This window comes from Mauremys mutica, chromosome 8 (assembly GCF_020497125.1).
Source record: "Mauremys mutica isolate MM-2020 ecotype Southern chromosome 8, ASM2049712v1, whole genome shotgun sequence".
NCBI lineage: Eukaryota > Metazoa > Chordata > Testudines > Geoemydidae > Mauremys > Mauremys mutica.
The window spans coordinates 12,958,338-12,978,415 of NC_059079.1; the positions used below are offsets into that span (position 1 = coordinate 12,958,338).

Sequence of the window (20,078 nt, forward strand, 5' to 3'; positions counted from 1 at the left end):
GACTGCCTGGCAAGGACCTTACCATCTATGTTGGGCAGGGTTAAAAACATAAAAAACTCATTGCTCTACGTGCTTGTCATCCTCTATGGGAACAAATATGAAGAATCACTTTTGAGAGCAATGAATTAAAGTGACAGACACCATATACTATGAACAGTTCTTTTCAGTTTAGCTTTACTTACCCTGTTTACCAGATCCACCAGCCACCCATGAGGTTCCTAGACAATTTAAAAAAGTTAATTGGCAACATATTTTAAAACAATATATGAAAGGCAGATTTTTTTTATCATGTGCTGCATTTAGCATTTTGGGTTAATTAGCTTTAAGTATGTGCTACTACTTCAAAGAATATATTAATGTGTTTATGCTACCTTCTTTACTGAGTGCAGCTGGAGCTTTGGGTTGTTATCATCATCATCATCATCATCCTTTTGTGGACAATCCCTGTCATCACTGACCATGGGTTGTGGCAACATTAAGCTATGTGGCTGCTGACTGACACACAGCCATAATTATAACTTATCAGTATTGTGGAATATTACGGAAGAACTTTCCCTGAATTTTGGCAAAGTTTCGTTTTGTTTTCACAAGCCACGAGCTTTCTTTTTAGCAACAGAGTGATAACCGGAGACTGAAACCTTATTTATCCACACAACAGGTACAGCACCTACTATGGCATTACAAGCCTCAAATTGCATCTCTCCCAGAGTGCCAGGCTGGGGCAGAGTGTTGGGGTACAGGAGGGGGTACAAGGTGCTGGCTCTAGGAGGGGGCTCAGGGCTGAGGTGCGAGCTCCCGCTGAACAGCACTTACCTTGGGCAGCTCCCGGGTGGCGGCGGTGTGGGGCTAAGGCAGGCTCCCTGCCTGCCTCAGCCCACGCCGCTCTCGGAAGCGGCCAGCATGCCCCTGCACCCCAACTCCCGGAGCTCCCATTGGCTGCAGTTTCCCGTTCGCCGCCAATGGGAGCTGTGGGGGCAGTGCTTGCAGGCAAGAACAGTGCACAGAGACCCCTGTCCCCCTCCCCCAGATCACAGGAGCATGCTGACCGCTTCCAGGAGTGGCGCAGGCCAGGGCAGGCAGGGAGCCTGCCTTAGCCCCGCTGCACCACTGGATTTTTAGCCCCTGAGATTGCGACCAACTGTCAGAGGCTCCAGGATCGACCAGTCAATCGCGATCTACCGGTTGGTGACCACTGTGACAGATGGTCTTTTGTTTATTACTGAACTAGCAGTAATAATGGCAGATTTAGAGAGGAATGGGCACCATTCCCCATGGTAGAACATTCTCACAATCACGAAAAGGGAATGCTCTTCTACACAGCAACCAAATTTGGTATTCAAAAGCCACTCAATTTTTTTTGTAAGATTTACTTCAGCTTATTTTGTATAAGTATTTACATATATTGGATAAGCCTTTTATACTCTAGGGTTATAAAGCATTTCTGTTCTATAAAACAGACAAAAATATGTCTGATCACCTTCTGGAAAGTAGATATGGGTGAGACAGCATACAGATTTCCTTCTCCAAAGACTTCTGCCCAGTTTCTCTGGCATACCTTCATTCGATTCTTGAAATGGTATTCATTGTCAGGGTTAAAAGCCTTGAAACAAAAAATAAATTGATACAAAACAGACCACAAAGTGGCTTATATGTGAGTCTCAAAGACAGATCTTGTTAATATTTGATATCAGTAGTTGAACATAGTTCTTGAGCATGGTTAATTTTTCCAAGTGAAAGAAATTAACAGTTTAGCATGGATAATTCATGTTAACGATACTTAGTACTTAACATATACAGTATTACAACTTCAGAACACGGTACAAACAATCTCCAACAATCCTCCAACGTGAGGCAGGTAGATATCCCCTTACTGATTTGCTTCTACAGAGAGGGAGGACAGACTAAAGGGGGTTAAAGTGATTTGCACATGGCCACAGTAGTGTCAGAGCAGGGATTAGAAGACAGGAATTCCTGCCTCCCAGGACTATGGTCATTCTTTTGGCAATGACAGCCTCTTTAGAACAGGAACACAAGCCAAGATTTTAGAAAGTGACAAATGATTTGAATGCTAAAACCTGAAATACCTTAGAGGGCTGATTTTCAGAAAGCACTGAGCACTCAGTCTGAAAAATCAGGCCCCTTTCAGGTCTCTCAAGTTCAACATGCAAAAAATCATTACTCACTTTTTAATATTTTGGCCACAGTTTGAGTTCATGCTTTAAATGGTAAACAGTAACAACAGAAATATTAGAAGTCACAAGTGCTTTCCTGAAGATTGTAAACAAACCATCTATGATGTTTAAGAACAGATTTCTAGAGACTTTCATATTTTAAGGACATTAATAAAACTAATGAATATTAATTTCTTCTAGAACTTCTATTCTCTTTCAAAGTGATTCAAATGTCTCCATGGATGTAAAATATTACCATTACAAGAGATTGCATAATAAAAATACAGTACCATTGTAAGCACACCCAGAAGGCCAACAGGAATTGGGTCTTGTTTCACTCTCTCTGCGACCAGATCTACTAGCAGCATCAACATGTTGTAGATTCCCTCGTGGATTTCAGTACCCCATTTATGAACAGCACTTGATGTCAGCAGCTACCAAAATGAGAAAGACGCATCAATCTCTGGCACTGATCATTATTTTCAGAGTAACACTTTTCCCTCACAGTACTTGATAGTAGTACTCTAATACAGGGGTCGGCAACCTATGGCACGTGTGCCAAAGACGGCACGCGAGCCAATTTTTAATGGCACGCTGGAGCCTGTCCGGACTCCAGCATGCCATTAAAAATCCTGCCCAGCCTCGCCCGCTCTCCTCTGCCCTCCCCGCGGGAGCAGAAGCATTGCCGTGCGCACGGGGTGGGCAAATGGCCCCACTCTCCGGGCACGGCAAGCCGCGGGGTTCGCGCTCTGGAGTCGGAGCGCCGGCCGAGCGCAGCAAGCTGCTGGCCCCTCCCCTGGAGCCCTGCCGCTGCATGCAGCGCTCCGGGGGGTCGGGGCTGCGCCTCCCGCGGAGCAGTGTTTGGCTCCGCAGGGAGGCAGACACGCTCCCTGCTCAACCGGAGCTCTGCCGCCGCTGCGCGCAGCGCTCTGGGGGTCGGGGCTGTGCTCTCCGGCGGGTCAGCGTGTCTGGCTCTGCGTGGAGCCTCAAGGTAAAGGGCCCAGGGCTGAGGGGGTTGGATAAGGGGTGGGGGCAGTCAGGGGACACGGAGCAGGGTGGGTTGGATGGGGAGGTGGGGTCCCAGGGGGGTTAGGGGCGGGGGTCTCTGGAGGGGGCAGTCAGGGAGTAGGGGGGGTTGGATGGGGCATGGGAGTCCTGGGGTTTGTGAGGGGGCAGAGGGTGGATAGGGGTCAGGGCAGTCAGGGGACCGGGAGCAAGGAGGGTCCTGGGGGGGCAGTTAGGAAGAGGGGTTGGCGCATGCAGGGAGTGTGTGTGTGTGTGGGGAGGGGTTGGATGGGTCGGGAGTTCTGGGGGTCCTGTCAGGGGTGGGGAGTGGTTGGATGGGGCATGGGAGTCCCGGGGGTCTGGCTGGGGACTAGGATGTGGATAAGGGTCGGGGCAGTCGGGGGACAGCGAGGGGATAGGGTCCAGTCTGGGGACAAGGAGGCTTAGATAGGGGGTAGGGTCCTGGGGGGCAGGGGTCCCAGGACGGGGTAGTCAGGGGACAAGGAGCAGCAGGGTTGGGAGTTCTTAGGGGGGCAGTCACCCAGCCCTCTCTCCTGAGCCCTGACGCCCCCCCCCACCACTCCCTCTGCCCTGCACACCCCTCAGGCCCCTGCTCTAAGCCCTGTACCTCCCTCATACACACCCAGCCCTCTGCTTGACTCTTTCATCCCCCCCCCAACCCTAGCCCTGACACCGGCACCCCCACCCATACCCAGGCCCCCCTCTGACCTGACACCTACACCCCCCCACATACCCAGCCTCCAGCCCTCTGGGTCCCGGCCCCGCACAGCCTGCTGCTGGTCTTGGGTTCTGGCTGACGGACCCTTGCCAGCCGGGATCCCGGCCACAGGCCTCGCTCAGCTTGCTGCCGGCCTAGGTGAACAGAACCCTAGACCAGCAGTGGGCTGAGCCGGCCGGCAGCGTAAGATCAACATTTTAATTTCATTTTAAATGAAGCTTCTTAAACATTTTGAAAACCTTGTTTATTTTACAATACAACACTAGTTTAGTTATATAATGTATAGGCTTATAGAGAGAGACCTTCTAAAAAACATTAAAATGTATTACCGGCACCCGAAACCATAAATTAGAGGGAATAAATGAAGACTCAGCACACCGCTTCTGAAAGGTTACCGACCCCTGCTCTAATATAAATATTATTTATGATATCTTTATACAGCAGGAAGGTAGGAAATGCAATAGTGATATTTAGTTTCACCATTTTAAAACTTACTAATTAGAAACAGGGTATAGCAGAGACTAAGAGGTAATTATCAAAATACACTGACAGTTTCCCTTGGAAATCACTATTAACTCAGAAAAGTTTTGTATCGAGGATGGCCATTCACTTTACTGTCTTTATTTCTAAGTGCTCGAGTAACTCTGTTAACATGTTTGCAGGATGTTAGATAATCCATTTTTAATTCTTCCAATAAGCTTGTCACACAGCCACATTACTTTGCTTGAAGTCATGGTTTACTATATCACCTCTCTAATATAATTTTCCTTAGAAACCAAGGAAAATATGCACTACTGAAGAGGTGGATGTTTAAAGAACATTTTTAATGGATTGGGAGGCAGCATTAAACCAACATGTTAGGCCAAACTGATAAAAGAACTACATTAGGTTTTTAAAAGGTAGAAACAGCAATTAGGTAAACATTACCAGCTGTGTTTGAAGTGCTTGCATTCAAATTACTACTCTTTAGAACCTCAAAGAACCCAAAGACTATTTATTTTTTTAAGATTTTCAGAAACTACGGTGCATTAAGCTTCATAAGTGGCTTATGGGTATTTTAGAATAAATGTAACCCAGCAGCAGACTTTAAACTTTAACCTCTGCAAACAGAATCTTTCAGCTACCCTCTTTCATCTCTCCTCCACCCCACCGACACCCCAGCTATCCAGGATGAAAACTAAGTGGGTAGAAAGCACCAAGTGGTTAAAAAAAGCACAGACATTAATCCCAAACCAATTGGAACATGATTTTATTTTCTTAAAATCCTTCTACTTGAAATATAATTTTTCCTGGAAAATGTAAGGCTTAATAACGGATATACATTTAGAAAATTATATATGATAATTATTCTTAACTCCTAAAATACCAGTTAGTTTCAAAGGTCTATCCCTTGTATACCATTGGAATATGGGACCATAGATGCGCATAGCACTTTATGTAGCAGGGTAAGGCAGTCTGTGCACCATCAACCAGTGCTAAGACAAAAGCAGGACAGAGTTTGTTCATAGCTTTGAAAAGAAGGACAAAAGTTTGAGACTGACGTGGAAGCGGACATGAAGCCAGCAAAGATAATTTTAAGTGAGACAGAGTGATGGGCAAGGAACAAAATTAGGCCATAGATTACGGAACAGGATGGAGGAAAGCAAGATGGATATTGAGAACTCCAAAGCGTAGGAGTTCACAGTAGGCCAGGCAGGAAATCAAAGCATGGAAGAAAGTTTTGGCGGTAAGCACAAAAAGGAAGGGACAAATTTTGGCTAGGCTGTAACAGGCAGAAGTGGCAGGAGTTAGGAATCTAACTGTGTAGGGTAATGGAGAGAGGAGAGGAGTCACGGATGACTCCAACTTTTCAGACCTGGGGGACAGAACGATTACAATGGAAGAATGAGAGAGGAAGACTGGAAATTAGTACTAAAAAATAATACATCCTAATATTTATGGATCTTTAGACCTTCAAAGCACTGTATCAACATACACCAGATAAGGCTGTGATCCTGCAACTGACTCTGGATGGAGAGATCCATCCATATGAAGGACCCCATTGATTTCAATGGAGCTCAGCACAGATGCAGGATTGGGCATAAGCATTCAATTCTACTGAAAAATGTATATTACCCCAGTCACCATAATATATCTGAGGCACACATCAGAATGGACCAGCACAAACATTTCATGAAATGGACTCCCAAACACAAAAGTTGGATTTGTGCACTTTCCTCCCCCTTACCTTTTTAAATGCTTCAGGCATACATCTGTCCATGAATCTTTTGCAATTCTCATCAGAATCAGAAAGACCTTTTCAAAAAGGATAGAGGGTATATAATTTATGATTACCTCTGGCTGATTTCTTACAGCCTCATGAGCTCTAGATCTCAAAGCCTTGCTACTGAGGTCACAGAAGATGAGCTCACAAATAGTGTTTGCAACACAAAGCAATAAGCATCCTACTGGGATTACATTACTCGTGCTATGTGTCTTCCACCAAAAGGGACTGGAGGTCAAAGAAACTAGATCTCCAGCCTTTTAGAAATTAGCGGCAGTTTAGTTTCCAAACAGTCCATCGGGTACAGCTATGTGGCATTAACAGAACTTCACTTCTGTAGGTGTTTTTCCTTTCAACACCACAGTTTATGTTTTGATACTTGCACAAATCATTCTGCTGCTCATCCACCATAAGAAACTCACATACAACACTCAGCTAATATTTTTACGCACTGTAATGTCTTCCACCAACACAACAACATAGCATAACTTCCTTTTAGCTCGCCAGAGGGCATACTGAAAAGCAAGTTCACGTATACCTTCAACTTCAGGAGTTGAGCATGTTGCCTCCACAGCACCCTCAGCCCCTGACTACTTGCTGGCCAGAAAGGAATCAACCCAAGTCTATGATACGGCAACAGAGTATTTCCACTAGGACAGCCTGGCCAAATAACCTACTCTACAGCTCAATATGGAGTGAGCTTGGACACAAACATCATTAATAATAAATGCCCATTAATACAGCTCTTCATTAACAATAATTTTAAAAATGAAACAATTTTACATACAAAAATATTTACAATCTTTAAAACATCAAAAGAACTGCATACCTATTCTATTCTACAATCAAGCACACATGAAGACAAAATACAAACGCTCTTTGCAGAACCAGTATGAGCTCACAACAGCAGATAGTTAACTGTTCTAGAAGAAGTGCAATATTTTTGTATGGCACCAGGTAGTAAGTATAAAAAGTGCAGTTTTCTAGAGCGTATCCTCTGTATACACCTTTATACAGAATTTGTAAGTACTCTTCCTAATTACACACTGGACCCATTAAAAAAAAAGTCAAAAACATAACTTACCAAGTCTTGCTAGGTAGGTAGATGCAATTAGGCACTTGCCCAGGGACTCTTCTCGCTTATACGGTATGGACCAGTGATCTGTTAAGACTCTGCTCTCCAGTTCGTACAAATTGGTTGTAGGAAACTCAATACCTTCTCCAGAGCAGTTCCCATTTTCATCATTTTTCTGTGAATGAGAAGAGGTGCAAATGAAGAAAGCATTTTTAGCTGCTCCTAGTGATTTCTTAAGCTCATCAACTCCTTTAAGACAAAATCCTGCCCTATCATTAGCATGTACAACTCCCACCGATTTCAAATGGAGTTGCAAGTATGTTTGAGGGGAGAATATGAAGTTTCAACTGAATATTCATTGATACAGGGATTGTACTTTCCTCTATACATTTGTGTGTTTTCATGTCTTATTTCCAGGATTGCCAACTCATGATTTAAACTTAAGTCTTGTGATATTAATTTTCCTGGAGTCATGTGACAGGAGACTCTTAGCTGAATAAAAAACTGCCCTGGTTGTGAAGGAAAGATGGAAAACATGAACCCTAGGTTCAAAAACCAGAAGGCAAATTAAAAATAAGCTTGGTTTCTTTTAAAGTCTCAAGCTTTTAAGCCAATCTCAATTTTGGGGGTCCTGCCTCATGATTCTTGAACACCTGGTGTTAGCAATACCGTATTTAAATAATATCTAACACACACCCCAGGTATTTTTAATCATTTGATATCTAATAATTAAATACCAAACATTCTGTACTCTTAAACATATCACAGAACATATTACATACTAAAGGTAATAAATGACATGCTTATGGTGTGAAGTACCCTATTCACGTCAGAATTCTGCAATTTTATCTCAGTAATTCTCTACTAAATATTCACTGTGAAACATCTGACTAAGCAAGATACTGTATCATTTGAGGTAATTCAGCTGTATGACAATATCATTCCCCCATTTTCAGAAACAGGACAGGCTAAAATAGTTCTAATATGCTAATATGCTGTACGTATAGTAGTGGCTTATCAAAAAAACCCAACCCCAAATCTCAATCACAACCATCCCCTTTTTACAGTCAAAATGAGTCACTAAAAAAAAAAAAAAAAGCTGTGCTGTATTTTCCCCATCCCCCTCTCACACAGGACAAGAAGCAATCTGCAGCTCAGATCAACTTTACCCATTTCCTTGTAAATGCCACTGAATTGCAATTATCCCTGCATACAGAGAGAACACACAAAATTAGCCCAACATTCTTTGTTAAGTGCCACAAGGTAAAACCGTGATGGCAGATAAAATAATGGTGTGGGAAACAAGCTACCATTTCTTCTGTTTCAAATGCTGATCACCCAGTGTGCGGGGAGGCAGTGGGGTTCATAAAGAGGAATTTTCCCTCTGACACTAAAACAGGAGGCAGAACTTTAACAGGAGAAAAGGACAGAATGTTTGGATCAAGTCCTGCACCAGTTGGAAATCAATGAAAACAAAAGTGCAGTAACAGCAACAGGACTGCACTCCGGAGAAAAGCCAGGAACATGTGATACTCCTGGAGGAATTCTGCGCCACGGCACATGCAGAGAATACATTTCCCCCCGCAGATTTCTTTGCTTCCCCACAGAAAATGACAGGGAAGCCATGTGGGGGTGGGGGACCTGGGGATGCCCATGGGCTTAGTTTGGAGGGGCACTGACCTCCCAAACAAAGGCTAGGCATGGGGGGCACACAGGGTCACGTGCTACTGCCCCTCATTTCTTGGAGCACAGAGCTGCCCAGCTGAAGGAGGGTGCCGCTCGGACACCGCCTCATGGGTCCTAGTACTGGTCGTGCTCCCCTTCTGCGTGCTAGCTAGGAGCCATCCTGTCTTCTGTACAGGAATGAGTGCCAGCCGTGAGGCTGGGCTAGGGAGGTGGGATGGTGGAAACAGGGGAAGGTGAATGGGATAGGGGAAGAGGCAGTAGGGAAGAAAGGAGGGTGGGATAGGGCAGGAATGTTGGCGTGAGGGCAGGAGATAGGGGCAGGGGATGGTGGAAAGGGGGATGGGATGGGGAAGAAAAGGGGACAGGGGAAGCAGGAGCCCAGCATGAGGCATCCCCTTGGTGGCGGCAGCAGCAGGGACTCCCCCAATAAGCAGGCCCTTCAAACTCCCCCAGACGAGCCCTCCCCCTGCACCTGGACCTCCTCAATGAGCCCACTCACAGTCCCAGCACCCAGACCCCCACACTGAGCTCCCCACACACACACCCCTTCCACCAAGCCCCATCAAGACACACTCATACCCCCCCTGCTGAGGCCCAACCACTCTCACCTGGACCCCCTGCAGAGTTCCACTGCCCCTGCACCCAGATTACCCCACACAGAGCCCTCTTATCCCACACCTATATCTCCCCACATTAAGTCTTTCTACACTTAGATTCTGCTGCGTGGAGCCTCCCTGCCCACAACTGGTGTTCCTGGCACAGAAAGCAGGGCCCCAGGGTGTTTCTGGGGCAGGCCCAGCCCTTGTGCTTTGTCAGGGGTGGGTACAGTTTCACTGCCGAGTCCCTGTCCCAGGGCAAGGGGCTGGAGGGTGCTCCCCACTGCAGTGCTGGAGCCTCCACATTTGTTTATTGATAAAGAACATTTGCAGAATTTTAAAATATTGTGTGCAGAATTCCCTCAGGAATAATGTGGGGAGGAAGAACAAGGACAAAGCATATTCAAGTGTGTAAAAAAAACAAACAAAAAAGAGTCAGAGAAGTGAAATGAACAAATCAAAAGAAAATCAAAAGAAAACAGAATCCATGAGAAAGTGGTAAAGAATTCAGTCTGTTTGAGCAAATAGTGGCGCTCCTAGTTCTCACTGCATCCCCTATATGGAAGTTTTCACCTTAATTGTAACAGTGATTCAAGAGCAGTTTAGAAACAAACTCAGACTGTATATAACTGACCCATGGCATTCACTATTACGGGTGTCACTGGGATACAGTGGCTGAAGTAAAACACAACAAGGCTGGATATCACCACCGTTAATATTTGTAGATGCACAGTCCAAAAGAGTAATTAAGTCCAAAACTTCAGAGCATAAGCTTGTCAGCAGACAGGAAACAGTTTCCCCCACATCCAACTTTGAGAAAAACACTATATAGTTAGCAAGCAACTACAGGATTTTGTATTTCCTTTGAAGCATCAGGTATTGGCTGTTGCTGTTGAAACAGCTTGATCTGATGCGGTAAATACATTCCTATGTAATTTATGTCTGAAAGGTTTTTTTGGGGGTGGGGGGAGGGAAGGAGATTAGTAAGTTTTTTTAGGTAAGAGGAGTTTGAAAGTCTAGGGTACATATGGAGCTGGAAGGTGTAATTTTCAGTTCAAGCAGACATACCCATGCTAGCTCTAACAGAACTCTTGTGCTTAAAACAGAAACGTAGCTGAAGTGGCACGAGTGGTGGGATGGGTTAATCACCCTGAACGCAATCCCATCTGAGATCCTAAGAATGTACTCGGGGAAGCTAGCACATCCCATGGCAGCTACACTGCCTTTTCAGTGTGTTAGTTCATCAGATGTAGCATGAATATGTTTACTCAAGCCAGAGATCACACCTTCTAGCTCCAGTGGAGACATACCATTAATGAATTTATTATTGCTGAAAGATATTGGAGACAAAACTGACAACACGAGTGCTCTAAAACAGTGGTTCTAAACTGGAGGTACACATATCCCTGGGGGTACATCAACTCATCTAGATATTGGTCTCGTTTTACAACAGCTACATAAAGAGCACTAGTGAAGTCAGTAGAAACTAAAATTTCGTACAGACAATGACTTGTTTATACCTCTCTATATACCATGCCAGGGTGGCCTAACTGTGGCTTGTGAGCCACATGCGGTTCTTTTACAGTTAAAGTGTGTCTCATGGAGCCCCCAACGCTTCCCCCCATTCTCTGCCTACCAGAAGCTCAGGCTTCTGCCCTGTGGCAGCTCTAGGAGCTTCTGCCAGAGACAACTGGTGCCTACTGATAGTGAGGGGCAAAATTTATATGTTTTGTGCCCCCTCTCCCCAAAAAAGCTTGAGTCACACACACCTAGGCACGTCCCCCGTTACCTTCAGCAGCCCCTCCCTGCAACTTCCAGGTGTTAGTTATGCATGGAGCGGCAGCAGCAAACAGCTGGAAACTGCAGGGAGGGGCCACTGCTTTAGCTCCACAGGGAGAGGCAGCAGCAAAAGCAGCAGCTGTTTGCTGCTCTCTCCCCATGGCCACAGCTCCCAGCAGCTGCTGTGCAGGGAGGGGTCCCGGTGGCATCATGTGACTGAGCAGAGCCAGCAAATCCTGGCAAAAATTGGGGTGGGGGGAGGGACGGAACCATGACCCCATGTGCCTCCCCCCATGCATCACCTCTGGCAGTGGGGCGGAGGGGTGGGCGTGTTTCGGGGCTGCAGGTGCGCCCCGGCTCTTGAACTTCTGAAGATTGTCATGCGCAGCCCAGAGGGTCAGTAAGTTTGGTCCATCCCTGTACTGTACACTGCAATATAATTACAATATTTATATTCTAATTGATTTATTTTATAATTATATGGTACAATAATGGCGCTGAAGAACAGGGACGGAAAACCAGTAATTGACAGAACAGTGATGGAAGTGGTCTGCAAAGATTTCTACACCGAACTGTTCGCGTCTCAGATAAATGTCCCAGTACCAACACTTCAACAGACCAATGAGCATGTACTTGTCAGCAAAGTTCGACATGTAGTTCACCAAATGAAGGAAGAAAAAGCCCCAGGTAAAGATGGACTGAATCGAAATAAGAGCTGGAAGCCAAGACCTCTGGGAAACCCTTGCTCAGAGGTTTAGCCATTACTTGGAAATGCAGAAGATACCATCTAGCTAGAAGGAGTCCAACACCATTCTGCTGTACAAGAAGGGCGATCATGAAGATCTAAAGAACTATCGTCCAATATCCCTGCTTTCACATGTCTACAGCCTGTTCACCAAAATAAACTGATTCTGAGTCTGGATGAGCAATAGCCGAGAGAGCAGGCAGACTTTCGAAGGAATTTCAGCACAATGGACCATATTTTCCACTATAAATCAGCTATTGGAACACTCGAGAATATAAATTCCCTTTATGTATTGCCTTCGTCGACGATAAAAAAAAGCATTTGACAGCACAGAGATCAATGCAGTGTTGACAGCTCTTGCAGAGCAGGGCACTGACACAAACTATATCAAACCATTAAAGGAAGCAAATTCTGACTGCACTACAAATATAACTTTATTTGATATTCCCCTTCGCATCCCAGTTAAGAAAGGTGTGAAACAAGGAGACACGGTTTCACTGAAACTCTTCACAGCCTGCCTTGAAATGGTAATGAGGTGGAAGCATTGGAAGAGTGGAATCAACATCAATGGAGAGAAGTTAAACCATCTCAGATTCACGGACGACATTAAACAGAAAATGCTGCGAGAACTCAACACAAAAAGCAGCCAAGTCAAACTGAAAATTAACGCCTCCAAAACGAAATTTTTGTGGCCTGATACCTTGCCAAAAGCCCAAATAATCATCAAGGGAGAACAAATAGAAGAAGTTGAGCAATATGTCTAGTTTGGCCAAGAAATTAACATGCGCCATGATCAGAAAGGTGAACTCTCGCAAAGAAAGAAAGCTGGAAAAATCAGTAAAGCAACACGCGCCAGCCTCTTCAGCTCAACAGTACTGCCAACAATTTTGTACGGCAACAAAAAATGGGCACTGACGAAGACAGAGGAGCAGTAACTTTCTGTCACGGAGAGGACGATGGAAAGAAGAACTCTGGGCATTTCAATCTGTGACGGAGTCCCCAGTGAAGTGATCAGACAGCAGAGTGGAGTGCAGGACGTTGTTGTTGAGAGCATACATAGTAAAATGCAATGCGCTGGGCATATAGCGAGGCTCACTGACTATCGATGGACTGCAGCTGTTGCTGAGTGGTACTCACGGGAACTGAAATGACCACTCGGCCGACCTCCAAAGAGATAGGAAGATTTTATAGTGAAAAGACATGGCCGCACATGAAAAAGGAAGGCCAGGATACGAGAAGAATGGAAGGCATATTGTGATCGGTGCAATCTATGTGATCTATACTATCTATGATTGATCAAGGTGATATGGTAAAAATGAGAAAGTAAGCTAGCGGGGTGCTACCACAGCCACCTATCCACTAGGAAAGGGACTGAAATCACAACTCATTTCATGTAGACCAGAAAATGAGTCGTCTTTTTCTAATAGAAGATAGGATAATTATTAGTCCAGTAAAAAAGAAAAATAACTCAGATAGGTTCTGCACTCATGTGTCACTGACACCTAGGTCACCAATCTGACTCCTACCCAGGCTTGTAGTGACTGAAAACAACCTTTTAGTGACTGGTTTATGTGAAGTGAGTTGTGGACTCCATCTATTTCTTAGTGGATAAGCATCAGTGATTTTTAAAAAAATAAATCCACTACTGGCATAAGTTTGCATCTTGTTGGCAGTTTTAGGAGAGGCTAATGGTACGTCTCCACTACGGCAGCATAACTGCAGACACTTGCTACAGCAATGAAAGGAGTTTTTCCGCCGCTGCAGTAAATCCACTCTCCCAAGAGGTGGTATCTAGGTCAATGGGAAAATTCTTCTGTCGATCTAGAAGCATCTATTTTGGAGCTTAGGTCAGCTTAACTATGTCATTCATGAGGGTGAATTTTTCACACCCCTGAGCGATTTAGCTCGGTCGACCTAAGTTTCAGGTGTAGACCAGCCCTTATTCTTAAGCTGGCATGGATGCTCAACTGCTACTACCGACGTTAAACATGTTAAAGGACTTCAGCTGTCCATTGTGTGTGTCACTATTACCTTTCAGCAGTACTGACCTTTTATGCTTACTTCCCCTAAGATATTAAAAACTGTACAACAGAAGGTGATCACTTAAGTCAGTACCACTGAGGAAATGAGAGAGGAGATGTTAAATACAATTCCACCAACAATCTGCTCTATTTCCGAGGGGGTCAGTCACTTGCCTGCACTAAAGTATAGGGAAAGGAATGCCATTTATACAAGGAAATGGTGACGATGGGTGGTTAGAAGGTTGACTTAATAACGTAAGCCATCATTTTGGGAAAGGGCAAGCATCCTTTGTCATATTCCTTTGACTGGAGAAAATATAGCTGAGTTTTTCTTCTGCTAAAATCCTGCCACAAGAAGATATTAAACCTGAAATGGGTGGTAACTCCCCTAGAAATGCATGACCGCTTCTTGTTAATATCATCCTTGGATACTAGTTCAAATGGTTTATTATTCAACTTTTAAAAAAAGAATTAGCGTAGTGCTCTTGAAAATGAGGGTTTAATAGCAGATGCGAGAGCCAGATATCCTGCAGAAATGCACTATGCATGCATGTTTCAGTATTACACTATTTACTGAGACCAACTGTAGATTTAATTAACTTTGGCAAAATTCTCTAGTTATGATTTATAATCAGACAGCCACCTTCCTCAACTCCCTCTTAGAATTTAAAAGTATTAAATATTTTTTGTATTAAATGGATAATTTAACAGTTATCCAATACTAAGATTTAAATTAAGATTTGATTTGTTACTTTAACTGTTAAATAAGAATTAAATTATTTTATTCTTGGTGTAATTTAGTATTAATAGCAACTTAACTCTGGTGATGTTTTCTTAATTTTAATTTTACTTTAAGACTTTTAATGAAGTTCATAAAATAGAAGCAGATATGGAGTCATATTTCTTTCAATAAGCAATGGGGGGACCAGAACCTTTCAGGACCTGGGATGAATACTAGAGGTCAATCTAAAAGTCTCACTAGTCCCCGCTAATAAATCTGTAGTTTTTATACTACGAAGGTAATGTCTCACGGCCAAGAAAACAGATCTAAGTGCCTCAATTTGTTGTTTCAGAGACTTCTCCAGTGATTTCAATCTGTGCCTATATGTAAACACAACTCACATTGAAGATCAGTAAGTAACACATTTGGAATAAGAAGCACAGGATGAGGAGCCAAGAAATATGGAACCTGCTTCCAGCTCTTCCATAGGCATGGCTCAGCGACAATGGGTAAGTCACAGCTTCCTGGTGCTTCAGTTTCCTCAGCTATAAAATGGCAACAATGGTACTTCTCTACCTCAGTGTGTTGAGGCATGGTTCATGAGTATTTGCAAAATGCTTCAAGATGCTGAGATGAAAGGCAGTATAAAAGCACTATATCAGATACTCATAAAACAGGGAGCATTCATATCTGCTCTCTGATCTGTAAGGTTTGATGTCTGTCAATCTAGGAGAGAGAAATGAATCCTGAAACTGAGACATGATAGTTCCAGTTCCTCTTCTAGTTAGCTGTCTAGAGGAATTTTCATATTTAATACAGCATGTATGTTCTGCGGTCTGCCTGGGGTCTCAATTTTTTAAAAAAGCTTTACAAATCCATCTTTAAAAAGGAAGATGGACTCTGCGTCTAGGATCTATTATGGCAGCTGCTGAAAGCTGATTTTTTTTTTTTAAATCAACCACCCAGAGTCACTTCTTTGCTTGTTATATAGTGATTTCAACCAAATATCTCAAAACACTTGGTCTACCTTATAAAGTGAGATGTAATGCTAGTCTTCTATTCATTTTATAAACTGGTGGACATCAGCACAGTGGTTAAGTGATTTCCCCAAAGTCACACAAGTGGCAGATCAGGGAACAAAACCAAAGATTTTCAACTCCCAACATTACCCTAAATTCATCTAATCCATACTGCTCACAGCAAACTTGGCATCCATTTCTAATCTTAAGAGAATCAAAACTAAACTTTGCAGAACTTCATTAGTGAAAGTCAGTGACAGAGCCATTGTGATTTACAGAATTTTACCAGTTAGTAAGTATAGTACATGCCAAAATGTACTATAAATGTGGTGTTCATTTATTTTGAGAGTGCAGTCTACCTTTAATTATTGATAATACTTCATAATATTTAGGTAAGTGTTCTACATATATATGGTTAGAATAATTACGTTTTAGCAAGACAAGAAGTCACTACAGCACTTTGCTATTAAATCTTGGTAAAGGAGGGACACTGCTTCATGTGTGAAAATTATGAAGTTCACTGATTAGCAAGCTCAGGAAGGTTCTACTTTATTGCTGTTCTGCTACCAAAGTGTTACCAAAAAAGTCCTAGACTGCTTAAGCATTTGGATGATTTACCTAATTTCTACAGAAAGTCAACTCCTTTAGCTCAAATTTGTGCTATTTCACACAAATGTAAATGTAGCTTGCAGCATAGGTATGGGAAGCAATTAACCTTTAGTAGCACTTGTACGGGAGGATTGCTTTTCACTTCACAAGAGAAGTCCTCTTAGGGTTAGCTCCACCCAGCTGAAGCTAACTGGGATTCTTTTTACAGGTGAATTTAAATATGCTCCCATCAAACCTCTAACTCAGTGTTCACACACAGAGCAAGATGTAGGCTCTGAGCCTACTTTCGACTAACAGTAATGTTACCATGGATCTATCAGTGGGCTTAACCTTCTTTGATACAATCCCTAATAACTATTAATAATTAGGCTCGATGGAAAATGTAAAAAGATTAACCTATTTTCTTCACTCTACACTGGGTTTGTTTTTGTAGCTTGCAGTTTTCTGGATAAGACTGGATACAGGAATGCTATACACACTTCCAAGAAGAAATCCTCTTAGCCCAAAGCCAGTCTAGAAATTAAACTTATTTAATTAAAATTTTATCAGAGTACGGCTGGAACTGCAATTCCTGGTTTCCAGGGTAATGGTGCAACGTTACCATTCAGTGTTCCCCAGCCCACCTGTCTAAATGTTCAGAGTCCAGCACAGCGCCCAAATATTAGTAGGGCTATAGCTGAACACAGACAATTGGATCCTAAGCCTATGGTTTGCACACATTTGATTTCCTGGGGGACATGTGGCTTAAGGAAGGGCAATATTGATCCCTTTAGTACAGTGCTTCTCAACCTGTGGCCCAATCAGCATGCAACTGCAGCCCCTGTGACATCCTCAGAGCCATACAGGTAGTATATATATTGTGTGGCTATGGCCCAAACACCACAAAGAGCTGCTTATGTGGCCCACAATGGTAAACAGGTTGAGAACCACTGCTTTAGTGTAACCATCATACGGTCTGGAAACCATGACAGATCAGGAGGTGCAATAGCACCTATTGCAAACATTTTTTGGCCTAATTTTTAAAGTTAGGTAACTAGCATTAGTCTGGGAAAGAGGAAAATAAAGCCATTACTAGGAATGCCATTGATACTGTAAGCTTCTTCTGTGGCCATGTATATGCCATGTACATGTAAAAACAAATCTGAAGGTGAGAATGTTTTAAATACTATGACAAGAAATATTTTAAACAGATTTGTGTACAGGTATATTCCACATTCATAGCTGCAATTCGATAGTCTAGTCATTGTGCTGATGCTGAGAAGTAAATAATTATAAACATTTTGGAGTGATCACACACAAACATACTGCTTGCCAGAACTCCAACTAGCAATCTTTAGTAGGAATTAAATATTGTGCCTTAATGAATGACAGATTTCCAGAATTTAAAAAACAAAATCATTAGTATAATTTGCTTCTGCCAGCACACTAGGTATTGTCATCACAGTGCTGCAAGATCACTAGAGATATAAAAATGTTTGCCCAATGACAAAATAAGTCAGTAGGGAAAGATTTTTAGGATTCTAAACCAAGTATTAAATTAGGGTGATCACAATAAATCCGTAAGGAAAACAAAACTGACATTTCTCTTAAATCTCAGTATGTAGCACTAGCCACTAGACCATCTTGCTTATGAAAATCAGCAAGTGCCTAATTCTGCTTGCTATGAAGAGAACAAGAATATCTCATGTCAGTTCTAAGCCTCCATACATGGAGCTTAATTCAGATATTACTCTTACTTACACCCACTTACTAATGTAGGAGTGTAAAAGGAGTCTAATGGCAAAACTTACACAGCAAGGAGCTATGATAAATGTAAATGTAAGTAGGGGGTGGCTTTCTTTAACTCATCTTCTTACACGCTTCTGTTAGCTGTTTTTTCCCCATCCACAACACTCCCTCCTACCCCCACAGCCTGCGAACACCACCATGCTAGGTTCCCTTAAACTCCAAAGGCCACATACAGAGACAATGAATAAGGAGGGGTAAACTTCACATTAGTGAAGCATGTGCAAGTAGAAAGGGAGTCTGCATTTGTGTAAATAAGACAAGTGGAGGAGTTGAAGAAACAAGGTAAATTCAGACTACCCCCGACTCCTCTGAATTTGGCTTAGAGCGTGGCAGAAACGTACATATCGAAAACTATTCCTATTGCAATTTAACATACCCAAGTGCCTCTGAAAATAATGGTTACAAAGAAATAAGCACTTCCCTTGCCCTCCCAGCCCTCTTCTTACAAAGAGCTACTGTTTGTTAATCCAAAAGCATTCCTAATGATCTGCTGGAATTAACTTCTAACACTGGCAATTTGTTTTTATCCCCATTTTCCTTCAGTATTTCACTTCCTTATTAAACAGCTGCCACAGAATAGTGCTTTAGACTGGGAAGATGACCAGAAAATGCAGCTAGAGAATGTTACTTCGAAGAGACTTCCTGCCCAGCTGAGAAGCTGCCTATATACAAAGCAAGTTGACCTCATCTGCACTGACTACAAACATCACCTCTATAACATGTATCCTGAGTCAATCTAGTAATTTAAAAGCATTTTTAATGTGGTAACTACTTCAATACACTGCAGATTACACGCTAAGCAATTTGCAAGCCCTCTCAAATACAAAGCTAGAATTTAGCATTAGCAACTCCCCTCTTCAAGTAGTTTCTTGGTATCTGTCTCTACTTTTGGCCCATCAAGATTCATAAATAGTGAAAGATGTGCCAAGTTACTTTAAAAAAAAAGCGCTGAAAAATTTAAATAGGCAAAGCCAAGAAAGATGTTCTCTAGCTTACTCAGTAGTCTTTAGAAATGCAAGTGTGTTAAAATTCTAATGCCACTTGATAGCCACATGGGCAGCTAGACAAGATTTTAATGATAGCATCCACCACAATGCTTTATTTGATTGCTTAATTATTTTACAAGGCCAATTCTTATGTAAAACACACTGTAAAGACTTCCAGAATCCACCGCAAAGATCTTCATGTTGTATAGCTCAAAATAAGTATGTGCAATAAACAGTACTGTCTGAAATGCACAGCAAGATCATGGGCTTAAATTTAACACATTTGTTTAGTTAAAGACTAAGATTTATCACACATGACAAAAGAAATTATTCTTTGCAAACCTATTAGCTCCCTCTATGCAAGGATGTCAAAGGACTTTAAAAGCCTTAATGCTCACAGTACACTTATGTGGTGGACAAGTATCGTTATTCTCATTTTACAGAGGGAAACCAAAGCACACAGAGCTATGCCCAAAGTCATACAGTAAATCTGTGGCAGAGTCAGGAACAGAATCAACAAGTCCTGAGCCACATTACTGTTAAACACAGAAACTACTCTCACGCCACATTATTGCAACTCAGTTTTGAGATGCATGCAGTATAGCTAGTGAAAAATTGCTGCTAGCACAATGTTCACAAAGGTTACTGGCCCATTTCCCTTACAAAGCCTCTTTTCAATGAGGTAGAACATGAGAAGAATGTTGGCAGAATGATGGAATTGCACCTAGAACATAAAACTACCTTTGAAAACAATCTTGGATGAGTCTATAGTACAACCATATCCTTGTGCAATATGGTAGAAAGTGGAACCAAAACTCATACATCACAAATTGACGAAGAAAGGACATATTTAAAGTGAGTCAGGGATAGCTAGG

General features: G+C 42.8%; 1 protein-coding gene across 2 annotated transcripts in view; it reads right to left on the reverse strand.

The window, feature by feature from the left end:
* The window catches only part of USP24 (ubiquitin specific peptidase 24), a 112,647-nt gene that overhangs the window by 82,333 nt on the left and 10,236 nt on the right, over positions 1-20,078 (reverse strand). For both annotated transcript variants that reach the window (XM_045026979.1, XM_045026977.1), the window contains exons 2-6: positions 7,263-7,428; positions 6,143-6,210; positions 2,462-2,605; positions 1,478-1,600; positions 183-218 (exon numbers count right to left, since the gene is read on the reverse strand). In XM_045026979.1, coding sequence (XP_044882914.1) covers positions 183-218; positions 1,478-1,600; positions 2,462-2,605; positions 6,143-6,210; positions 7,263-7,428 — 537 coding nt within the window. The remainder of the gene's footprint in view (positions 1-182; positions 219-1,477; positions 1,601-2,461; positions 2,606-6,142; positions 6,211-7,262; positions 7,429-20,078) is intronic.